The 12,432-nt window shown below is 39.1% G+C and overlaps 1 protein-coding gene across 4 annotated transcripts in view; it reads left to right on the top strand.

The window, feature by feature from the left end:
• IARS1 (isoleucyl-tRNA synthetase 1) overlaps window positions 1–12,432 on the top strand; it is a 204,374-nt gene that overhangs the window by 179,525 nt on the left and 12,417 nt on the right. For all 4 annotated transcript variants that reach the window (XM_073352336.2, XM_073352335.2, XM_073352337.2 and 1 more), the window contains 3 exons: window positions 2,285–2,410; window positions 8,351–8,494; window positions 10,040–10,192. In XM_073352336.2, the coding sequence (XP_073208437.1) occupies window positions 2,285–2,410; window positions 8,351–8,494; window positions 10,040–10,192 (423 nt within the window). The remainder of the gene's footprint in view (window positions 1–2,284; window positions 2,411–8,350; window positions 8,495–10,039; window positions 10,193–12,432) is intronic.

The raw sequence follows: 12,432 nt of genomic DNA, 5'->3' as shown, positions 1-12,432 counted from the left end.
CACCTGTCAGTCAGTATTGACTGCCCGCTGCGAAGGAGCTCTGAGCTCTAGCAGTTAAAGTCACGGGTGGTTAGGACCTTGGGGCATCCGTCAGCCTAGCCCGGGCTGCCCGCCGCGAAGGGACAGTGCGTCCTAGCGGTTAAAGTCACGGATGGTATAAACGGGCATAGCTGGCACCTCACCAAACATCCTTGGCCGTCGGCTAACAGAAATTGGAGAGTGAATTTGTGTGGGGGGGTGGAGGGTGAGAAAACCTGGATTTGTGCTGGAAATGGCCCACCTGATGATCACTTTAGATAAGCTATTACCAGCAGGACAGTGGGGTGGGAGGAGGTATTGGTTCATATTCTCTGTGTATATATAAAGTCTGCTGCAGTTTCCACGATATGCATCTGATGAAGTGAGCTGTAGCTCACGAAAGCTTATGCTCTAATAAATTGGTTAGTCTCTAAGGTGCCACAAGTACTCCTTTTCTTTTTGCTAAATTTGTGGTGGAACACCAATTTAACTGTATTCATGTTGACACTTCCTTAATAGAAATCTGTAGCATAAAATAGTGTCTGTCTACAGGGCAAAATACTGCATGTCTATAGAGCATCACTATTTTGGACTTTACCCAGTATGTGCTTAAGAGTGATGAAGCTGCCAGTTAATTGTAAACCACTCCTACATTTGGCACATGAGTTACTTTCACTTAATTTCAAATATACTGCACCGAGCCATCATGTAATATATACATAAATAATTGATTTGATTTCATTATAGTCTCTTAATTTAATTTGCATGTATGTACATCTCCCTGGTAGATTAATATGCAAACCAATCTCCTGCATGTGCTAGATTTTAATGAGTGTGTATTGCATTTAGGCCAGTCCTTGCCTACAGACAGCTCCCCAACCTGAAGCAAATACTCACCAGCAGCCACACACCACATAACAGAACCACTAACCCAGGAACCTATCCTTGCAACAAAGCCCGTTGCCAACTGTGTCCACATATCTATTCAGGGGACACCATCACAGGGCCTAATCACATCAGCCACACTATCAGAGGCTCATTCACCTGCACATCTACCAATGTGATATATGCCATCATGTGCCAGCAGTGCCCCTCTGGCATGTACATTGGTCAAACTGGACAGTCTCTAGGTAAAAGAATAAATGGACACAAATCAGAGGTCAAGAATTATAACATGCATAAACCAGTCGGAGAGCACTTCAGTCTCTCTGGTCACTCGATCTCAGACCTAAACGTCGCAATATTACAACAAAAAGACTTCAAAAACAGACTCCAACGAGAGACTGCTGAATTGGAATTAATTTGCAAACTGGATACAATTAACTTAGGCTTGAATAGAGACTTGGAGTGGATGGGTCATTACACAAAGTAAAACTATTTCTCCATGTTTGTTCCCCGCCCCCCCTCCCCCCCACTGCTCCTCGGACATTCCTGTTAACTGCTGGAAATGGCCCACCTTGATTATCACTACAAAAGGTTTTCTCCCCCCGCTCTCGTGCTGGTAATAGCTCATTTTAAGTGATCACTCTCCTTACAGTGTGTATGATAACACCCATTTTTTCATGTTCTGTGTGTATATAAATCTCCTCACTGTTTTTTCCACTGAATGCATCCAATGAAGTGAGCTGTAGCTCACGAAAGCTTATGCTCAAATAAATTGGTTAGTCTCCAAGGTGCCACTAGTACTCCTTTTCTTTCTGCGAATATACATTCAGTGTATATTTTTGAGTTGTATATTGATTTATCCAATACAATATAAAACATTTGCACACAGGATTTTGGTGTAGCAAAGGAGCAGATTATTTGTATTTACACTTTTCAAGAAATACCCAAATTGTCTACGTCACATACAAATAAGTATGTCTCTGTACTGTTATTTTGTTACGAAGATGGCATCACGCATAAATATTTGCTTCCTTTTAGATTTAAATTCATTTTTCTGTCAAAGTGTATAGGATTATTGCTGATTAAAGCTACTGAGAGATGCCCACACAAATTCTGCAGTGGAGATTAGATTTCTTTTTACTAAACCTATCCAGAAACAGGGTTTTTTTCTCTTATAATGGGCTTAATTTAAGAAAAGAGGAGACCCATAGTTCATATTCCTGGGATAAAGAAATGTGAGACACATTTTTTTGTTCACTATAATCAGTATTGATTTTACATAATATAGCAAACCAATTCTAAGTAGTTCATCATTGCAAAATACAAATTCATTTCTTAAATAAAATTCATTTTAATTCTTCATTTTTGTTTTTATTTTTAGATGGTGTGTTGCTGCTGGAAAATCCAAAAGGAGATAATAAATTAAACTATACCAAACTTGTGGATGTTGTGTCCTGCATTTTTGGCCTTAAAAATTCAAAGCTGTTAGTTTTCAATGGAAAATCAGGTAAGTGATGTTTGCGGATGAAAGCTGAGAAAGTGCATACAGTAGCGATTCAGTTGATTTTCAAAGAATGTCACTGGCAGCTTGTATCCTTTAATGTATCATTTTCTCAGATTGTCTATATGAAGTTTCTAAAAAAGAGCTCCTGGGAAGTATGCCCAGTATTCTAGGGCTGATTTTTACTAAGCATATGAGAACGTTTTTATAGATAGTTTACAGTTATAAACTATCTAAATGGTTTTAAAAGTTCTTGCTAAATGGTGTTCATCACTTTTGTTATGCGATCCATTTCCAATTTGTATTTCTTTTTCAGTTCTCATTAGGATGAAATTTCATCCATTTCAGAAAGCATTTTCATCAGTTTAGTACTGTACCATGAGTTGGCAAGCTGCCATAAAATATAGTTGCATGATTTTGCAAATACACTAATAGATGGCGTTAGAACTTAAATTGAGTACAAACTGATTTTCCTTTTTAGTCAAATTCTTTGCTGTTGCCATACTTTTGTATTTTACAGCAGAGCAGTTTGAAGATCTCCAGGCTTCTTCTGTTAGAGAACAGTTTATTTTGAAAACATTTTTATAGGATTGAATTTGTGCTCAGACTCTGTAAACAAATGAAAATGTAAAGTGCACTTTATGGGTTATGTACAGAGCACACATAATTTAGCAAGCATAACGGAGATAGAGTGGCTGATACAACAGAAACTAAACACTGAAATATGTTGCAATTCGTGACCATGAGATGTTGGCAAACAAGCTGGCTTTATTTTCTTGTCTTCGAGATCAAGATTCTGTTTTATGATAAGATTACATTTTGTATTCTGTTGTATTGGAATTAAGGGACAATTGATTGGCTGGTAGTGTAAAGACCCTAAGTAACCAAACCACTCAGTGAATAAATCAAAAAAGAGAAAAGAATTAGCTGCATCAAAGTAAAAACTTTGATTAGCAAGAATTGGAAATTTATTTTTATAGTATATTAGTGAGTTCTTTACAGACATGTCACTGTGAGTAGTATTGCTCTAGAGAGTTTTAAAAACTGAAGCATTTAAAGTTAATATGGATTCTGCAAATTACACAATTCAAGGTTCAACAGGATTGGATAAAGGAGACCTGAAGACAGTGTTTGCAAAATTGACAGAGGTCAATGGTTATGAAAAATTTGTTTTTTATCTTTAAAATTACTTAATCCTGAAGAATAGCTAATATTAAAGGGGGGGGGGGGATGAATGTAATAATTTGATCACCGTGAATGGAAAGTATGAACAGTTGCCCTAAAATTCCTACAGGGCTATTAGGAGCAGAAGTTTGTGCCCATACATTACATCACTGGACCAGTAACTTGCCTTAGATCTGTGTCCCCACCATTTTTTTTTCTTACATTTTTGCTTTCCTGTTTCTCACTCCCTGAAAAAATATTTTTTCTCTTCATGTCTTTAGTAGAAGTCTTTTGGGGTACCCTTACTGAGTCTCTCTATCTGACACACTCCATTTGCCTTATTCAGCTTGTTAATAGCCAGGACACTTAAAGTGGTTGGTTGCACAGAACCAAGTGGAATATTTCTACCATATGAAAAGAGTACTCTGCTTTTCAGGATTGCTTAACAAGATCATTTAAAATAAAGTTGGCTGTGGAAGAAAACCTTTCCTTAAAATAATTTTCCAAATAGCAACAATGTATTGTATTTGGAATGAGGAGAACAAAATCAAAGTAGTCTGGTGTGAAGTTGTAGAGATAAGTAGTCGGTAGAACCATAGTAGCTGATTGGTTGGACAGAAGGGTGCAGCATTTTATTTGCTCCTAAGGGGAGGATTTATAAGCCCTTCCCCTTGTCCAAGGGTACCATTCTGCTCAGGGAAGATACCCTTTCCCCATCTCTCCACGGTATTAAGGAAGGGCTGGGTTTTGGGGCATTGCTCTGGGCATCGTGCTAACTGCCTTTTTGGAGGTAGGAAGGAATTTTTCCCGCACTGCCAGATTGGTCTGGATAGGGTGGGTTTTCTAGTCTTCCTCTCAGGGACTTGGTGGGTAGGTTACACTGTAAAATTCAATTTATTGCTACTTGACAGTAGTCCAGTTAAGGTGATTGTTCAGTGGCGGGTCTGGTATCTCCTAAAGAAGGTGGGGAGTGGGGTTGGAGCACCTTATGTCTGGTACAGCAAGGACACAGCCCTCTCTTCTCCAGATCCTTAACCCTTGTCTGAGGCGAGGGTGGTGGGGCCTCAGGACATTGCTGGGACCGAGTTAAGTGAGGGCTAACAGCAGCCTTCAACCAGATGGAATAGGTTACAAAGAAAGAATGACCTGAACTGGATAAGTTATTGCTGGATAATTCTCAGATGTGTTCCTTAATGAAGCTGTGGCCTATTTAAATCACATTCCTGATGTCTAGTCTGTCTTCCTCTGGCGTCCAGGACAAAGGATCTCAGCAGAAAATAAATAAAGCTGTAAACCATTTAAAATGAAAAGTATTTTTTTAAACAGTTAAGATTAAATGTACACATTGTGCAGTTGTGGATAAGCTAAATTTTTTCCCCTTGGGAGGTGGTTTGGCCTAGACTGAGAAGGACTAGGGTTTTGGGAAGTCCATCTTACTGCCATCCCAGTTGAGTGGCTGTGCTTTCCAACTACAAACCTCAGCTCCAGGCTGAACTGAAGGGTTTTTTAAAAGCTTTAATATTGATGTACAATGATGGTTTGTGATTTTTCACACTTTTTATATCAAGTATGTGAAAATATTGCTTTCCATCTACTCTGAAAGACTTTTTTTTTTTTAAGTAAATGGTGACAGTATTGCAGATGGAGAGTTGTCTTTGTGTTGACATGGCAACGGCCCTGTGATGCAAAATACTAGAGTAACTTGAAAGATAAATCACAATTCCTGTCACTCATGCTTGTCCACCTCCTACCTGGATTATTCCAGGGATCCAGTATTACTGTGAGCTCCTTGGACCATGTCTCTTACTTGTTCTGTAAAACACCTTGCACATTTAAGGTGCTGTATAATTAATACATAGTAATCATGGGTTTAGTGCATGGCAGTGCTCGGCACAGCTGCTCTAGCTTCATGCAGCTTAAAAATAACTGCTGCTACGTCTCTCTACTTTATAAATTCTTCTCACTAAGTATTGTGCATTAGTGACTTGATTTTTTTTTTCTGCTTTGTTTGAAAAGTAACTGTTAACCCTCTGGAGACAGCAGACACATACACATGTAAACACATCCCCTTCAGCATTCTGTTTGCTGGAAAATGCTAACATAAAATTTAAGTAGTACTTGTGGTACCTTAGAGACTAACCAATTTATTTGAGCATAAGCTTTCGTGAGCTACAGCTCTTTGTCGGATGCTGTAGCTCACGAAAGCTTATGCTCAAATAAATTGGTTAGTCTCTAAGGTGCCACAAGTACTCCTTTTCTTTTTGCGAATACAGACTAACACGGCTGTTACTCTGAAACCCGTAAAATTTAAGTTTAGCTTTAACCCGGCCCTTTATTCCTGAAAACTGTCGGCTTCATGAGAAAGCAGGGAATTTTGTGCATTTCTTTATTGCCTAAGGATCTTGTGGAATATTTTGTTTCCATAAATACTTGCTGTTGCATCAAATACTCCCCCTGGTCCTTGGAGTAAGATGTACCATACCATTAGTTTCACATTAAAATGAAATGAACAGACAGAAGCAATACACTTGTCAGAACATATTAACAGAGAGGACTATAGCTCCCCAAGTGATGAGGGTCATTGGTAAGCTTTGTCATTGTCTGATTCAGCATTTTGAAGGGAAAACTTAGCCATATCAGCTTTAGTGAAGTCCATTGACATAGTGTTCTAAATTATTTATCCCTCCTATGGTCTCATTTTACTACAACAAAGACGGTATCAGGATGTTTTAGTATCTTAAAATCTTTGGTTTTTCAGTTAGTGGCTTAGATGGAAAAATACTTTTTTGTTCCTAGTGTTATACCCACAAGCTTAGATATTTACTGTGAGTAGCTGAAAGCCCATGCTGTCTCATGGGTGTAATTTGTAAAGTTATATGTGGTATTTTTAAAGCCAAAAATAGCTGAGAACTTTAAATAATTGGATAGTAACAGGCCATGAATCCCAGTGATGATTGAACCTGGTGATGTTCTAAGCAAAAAGAGCTCACAACCGTGCTTGTTTTTTCAACCTGTTTTTTCTGAGCCCCTCCCCCCCCACCCCCCATGCAATAAAAATTCCATGGCCCACCTGTGCAACAACTGTTTATCACTAGATTTAAAAGCCAGGGCTGGTGTTAGGGGGTAGCAAGAGGAGCAACTGCCCAGGGCCCCATGCCATAGGGGGCTCTGTGAGGCTAGGTTGCTCAGGCTTCAGCTTCAGCCCCAAGGAGCAGGGCTTGGGATTCAGCTTTCTTCCCTGGGCCCCAGTGAGTCTAACGCTGGCCCTGCTCTCTGGTTTATTTTGGTGGCCCCCCAGGTGGCCCCAGACCCCTGGTTGAGAACTGCTGTTGTGGCTGTTTCCATCACTTCACACCGATTCAGCAGACATTCTGGGCTTCAGAGTGATGTTTAAGGTCATTGTTGTGTTCATGTATGGGTGGTTGTGTTGGATTTATGTCTCGGAGGTTTGTGTTGATTTATGTGAGCGGCTTTAGGGTGTATGGGTGTGACAGTTGGGCCAAGTAATCCACTGTTTGTGCACAACTTCGTCATACAACTCATGAAACTGTTGCATGCAACTTAGCTGTAGAGTGAGGGTGGTGACTGGTTGCGTTATCTCTGATATCATAATAGTTTAGGACTCTTGGCATGTCATAGATTCTTGTCTTACAGTAGCTGTACACTGCATGAGTGTAATTCGTTAAGTCAAAATGGCTGAGAACTAAAAAATTGGAGGGTAGCAGACCAGAAAACGCAGTGATAATTCAACCTGGTGATATTCTGCACAAAAAGAGTTCTCAGCCATGTTTGTAGCTGCTTCCATCACTTCACACTGACACAATAGACATTTTAGGCTTCAGAGTGACATTCCTGGACTCTTATTATATAGATACATCTATGGGCTTGTCTACATGGAAACAATGCTTGGCATGCTAGTGTACTGTTGAATCACAGCCTGACTTCGCTACACTGCGTCTCCATGTAGTCAAGTTCTGCTTGTTAAAAGCTTGAGTGACATGTGAGTCACCTCTCTCTGACAGCTGACAGCTCCATCACTCCAGGCCACTGCTTATCAAAAAGGGGGCATGAGAAAGTAAACATTTTAGTTGTTGCTCTTTGACTCTGTTTTGGGTATTACATGCAAACGCCAAGGGCTTCATACACAATCAAATCATTTTATTAGCCACTGCCTTTGCATTAATTGGCATCTGAAGCGTCAGAAAAATACCTTGAATAAATCATTGTCTAAAACATGTTCTATGATGCTTCAGCTAACAAAATTGAGATAGAAGCAAAGACTTCAAAGTTTTAATTTGATGGTTTGGAAATGGCTGATACAAAGGAATCATTGTTGGCTTACTATAAACAAGCAAGCTATTTATTGTATATATAGTTATGATTCTAGAAGTTGACCTACCGAGTAGGTGTGTTTCCTGGCTTTCCTGTATGAGGGCTGTACTTCTAAGTGACATCATCTTAACTTCCCAGCCTCTTATACAATCTTCGAAGTTTTTTGCACGATAGTGCTGTTGTGCATTCTGAGCCCATTATGCTTAACATATTAATTGCCATAGCAGATGAGATACTTTGTATCATAAAACAAAGTATCTCTAACTCACTGTACAAGTTCACTTATGTTTTTCAGAATGAAGAAATATATCTCTCTTGAGAAAGGAAATCTGAAAAGGAAAGCATTTCTGTAATGGAAACAGTAGCTAGAAATACTCTGTCAGTTAATCAGATGAGAGCTAGATGTTAATTAGCCTGTAATGGCCTGACTGGTCTCATTTTTCTTTTCAGAACTGTTGAGCAACACTGACTTACTGAGTCTCAGTGGAAAGACTCTTCATGTGACATCGGGGTCAGCCCCTGCTTTGATCAATACCCATGATACCCTCGTCTGCCAGTATATCAACTTACAGCTAGTGAATGCAAAACCACAAGGTACTGTATGTAGGATATTTCTCATTTCAGTTACTGGTTTTATCTGTTGTAATTTAAGTTTTCGTGAACACTATTCACTTGAGATCTATACATGTTTGGACTGGTAGTTGGTGTGTTCTACTTACGGTATCCCATATAAGAGAAACTTTCTAATGTACAAAGTGGAAGATGAGTTTTAGTTTTTCCTCACTTCTTTTGAAAAAGAGAGAAAGATGAGTTGAGAGAGGGGGATGATGGTCTTATTGGCATTTAAATATGAGTTTCAGAATAGTTTCTTCTATTTCTAACTATTCATTTGCATATGCAAAACTTGTTCTGAAAGGCTACAAGCCTAAAATTGACTTGAAAAGGCCAGCTTCTCTTGTAATGGGATTGTCACTGAGTGCATGATGCAGGAGTCAAAACCACTGCTTTTACGCAGATTTAAAAAATAGGGGAATTATATCATCATCAATCTAGAGATCAATACGCATGTGTAATTTGGTTTCTTCTTCTTTGATCCCATTGTATGCTCATTACTTTGCCTCCCCTCCATCATTACTTTGCCTCCAAAAGACTTATTTGCCTTTCCAGTGAAGGCTTTGTTTTAGGCCTGGATTCCGTGCAAATAACTGCCCTTATTCCTGCATGGATTCTTTTGAAGTCACTGGAAATCAGCATGGGCTGACGCTGGGCAGAAAATAGGACCATAATCAGCAATATATTTGGTGTTTTTCCTTGAGCATTTATGATCTGTACTTCTGTGAAAGATCACCTGTGTCTTACTGAAATATTTGTTTTCCATAACCCCTCTTCAGCTACTGTGGCCTGCCCATTGTAGGGGACCTAGTGATTTCCTTTCATTTGTTGATGTGCTCACAGAGTTCAGTGCTCATGGATCTATAGCTCAAAAAGACAACTTTCCAGTGATTAATCTGTGATAGATATTTGTTGTAATATTTTAGCTTAGACATAAGAACAGCCATACTGGGTCAGACCAAAGGTCCATCAAGCCCAGTATCCTGTCCTCTGACAGTGGCCAATGGCAGGTGACCCAAAGAGAGTGAACAGACAGGTTATCCTCAAGTAATCCATGCCCTGTCACCCAATCCCAGTTTCTGGCAAACAGAGGCTAGGGATACCATTCCTGCCCATCCTGGCTAATAGCCATTAATGGACCTATCTTCCATGAATCGATCTAGCTCCCTTTGAACCCGATTATATAATTGGCCTTCATAACACCCTCTGGCAAGGAGTTCCAGAGGTTGACGGTGTGTTGCGTGAAAAATGCTTTCTTGTGTTTGTTTCAAATCTGATACCTATTAATTTCATTTGGTGGCCCCTTGTTCTTTTATTATGAGAGGGAGTAAATAACACTTCCTTATTTACTTTCTCTATACCACTCATGATTTTATAGACCTGGGTAAGTGAATGCTATTAAGGAATGATGTTGAGGAAACAGGTGAATTGAAGGAATAAGTCCTATGGGTCAAGACAAATGCAAATGTGTAATATGAGGCAGTTTTCCCCGCTCAAATAGCAATAATGCACAATTTGTTTCCTTAGAGTGTCTGAAAGGAGTGGTGGGAACTCTTCTAATGGAAAACCCAGTTGGTCAGAATGGACTAACATATCAAGGTCTTCTCTATGAAACAGCAAAAGTGTTTGGACTCAGGAGCAGGAGGCTAAAATTGTTCCTAGATGAAGCACAAACACAGGGTAAGTTACTTAATGCCTGAGTGTACTGTAGATTTTTTTGCTTATGTACTTTGTTTCTCTTCAACAGCAGCGATATATCCTTTTAATTGGATTCCAGTGAATTAACTTAGTTGCCTACAGTCAAAATTTCTTTCTAATTATCTTGCCTGATAATTGATTGTCTTCTACTTAGTTTTTTAAATCCTTAGATTAGTACGTAAGTGTTTGCAATATCAGGGCCTTAGTGTGTTCATCAGACTTGCGTGCATTTGATCTGTGGTAAATCTGTTTAATCCAAAGTACATCATATACATACCAACAGAGAGTACTTTTAATGTAGTAAAATTTTGCATGAGTAGTGCAGTTACATGCATTGGCTGAAATGGCTAAGAATAGTTTTCTAGGAGCCTCTTCAGTTGAAATTGAAAGGTCAGTCAGTAATGAAAATGTTAGGTATGTACTGATGTCATGAGTAAATTTAAAAAGAAGTCTCTACTTAGAGGAAAAAAATAATTTAAATAGTAGCAGAATCTTTTTGGGAATCTGTTCTGCAGTAAACTGCACATTGTTATAGGAATGGCTTGATTTTTTTCTTTTGGCCAAAGGGAATGGAGGAAAGGAGTATAACTGTATGGATCAGAGCAGGCATTTCAGAATGTTGTATAGATCGGAATCCGAGCAAGTGACACACTTTTTTACCTGTTATTTTTCATTTTGAACAATTGATTCAGTATTACCCAGTTTAATTCCACCAGCCTATGCTTTCACAATCATGAAGCACGTCTACTGAGTTTATCTATGAATTGCTCACACTAATGTTCAAAGTAGTCCATTTGAGTCTGTATTCAGTGTTAATAAGTGCTAGTCTTCAAATTTTTTGAGTGCTTTCATTTTATTGAGGTAAGTGTTTGGTTGTATTTGTGCACTTCAGAATCTGTTGGGGGAGACCATAACCCCAGAACTGTCTACTTGATAGGTTCTCCTAGTCATTCCAAAATTATCGTCTGAGCCAAGACTCAGGTTTATATCCTAGGTCATACTAGGTGTTGTTTCATGTGAACCACAAATACTGGTTATCCAAAAGAACTTTTCTTCAGTGAGGTGGTTGTGAAATGTTGTAACTGTTCAATGCTAGTTTGAACTCCTGCTAAAGAGAATTTGCATGGTTGATGTTAGTTAATATAGAGGAATGAAAATTACCATCATTAAATCACTGCAGAAGACATAAGAACAGAATATACAGAAAGCACAGTTTTAATTTGTGTAAATGTGGCTGTATGTGAAATCTTGCTGACTAGAGAGAACGCTGTCACTTAGCAGCAGTTGATGTTACACTTTATTATTAAAACCACATCTGTCTTTGGATTCTGTCAATGTTATTGCAGGGCAGAAAGATCTCAGTGCAGTGAATGATCAGTGTAGCTGCTCGAATTATCACACAGAAAATACTCGCTTGAAATAGTAAAATAAATGAGAAAAACAGTGTGATGTACAGTTTCATAGATTCATAGATATTTAGGTCAGAAGAGACCATTATGATCATCTAGTCTGACCTCCTGCACAACGCAGGCACCATTCCTGCAAAAAACCTCACACCTATATCTGTGCTATTGAAGTCCTCAAATCGTAATTTAAAGTCTTCAAGGAGCAGAGAATCCTCCAGCAAGTGACCCGTGCTCCATGCTACAGAGAGAGGCGAAAAACCTCCAAGGCCTCTTCCAATCTGCCCTGGAGGAAAGTTCCTTCCTGACCCCAAATATGGCGATCAGCTAAACCCTGAGAATATGGGCAAGATTCATCAGCCAGATACTACAGAAAATTCTTTCCTGCGTAAGTCGGATCTCACCCCATCTAATAGCCCATCACAGGCCATTGGGCCTATTTACCATGAATATTTAATTACCAAAACCATGCTATCCCATCATACCATCTCCTCCATAAACTTATCGAGTTTAATCTTAAAGCCGAATAGATCTTTTGCCCCTACTGCTTCCCTTGGAAGGCTATTCCAAAACTTCACTCCTCTGATGGTTAAAAACCTTCGTCTAAGTTCTAGTCTAAATTTCCTAGTGGCCAGTTTATATCCATTTGTTCTTGTATCCACATTGGTACTGAGCTTAAATAATTCCTCTCCCTCTCCGGTATTTATCCCTCTGATATATTTATAGAGAGCAATCATATCTCCCCTCAACCTTCTTTTAGTCAGGCTAAACAAGCCAAGCTCCTTGAGTCTCCTTTCATAAGACAAGTTTTCCATTCCT

The sequence above is a fragment of the Lepidochelys kempii genome, chromosome 7 (genome assembly GCF_965140285.1).
Source record: "Lepidochelys kempii isolate rLepKem1 chromosome 7, rLepKem1.hap1, whole genome shotgun sequence".
NCBI classification, from domain to species: domain Eukaryota; kingdom Metazoa; phylum Chordata; order Testudines; family Cheloniidae; genus Lepidochelys; species Lepidochelys kempii.
Note: the sequence above shows the minus strand (reverse complement) of the source record. Positions and strands in the feature narration are given on the sequence as shown.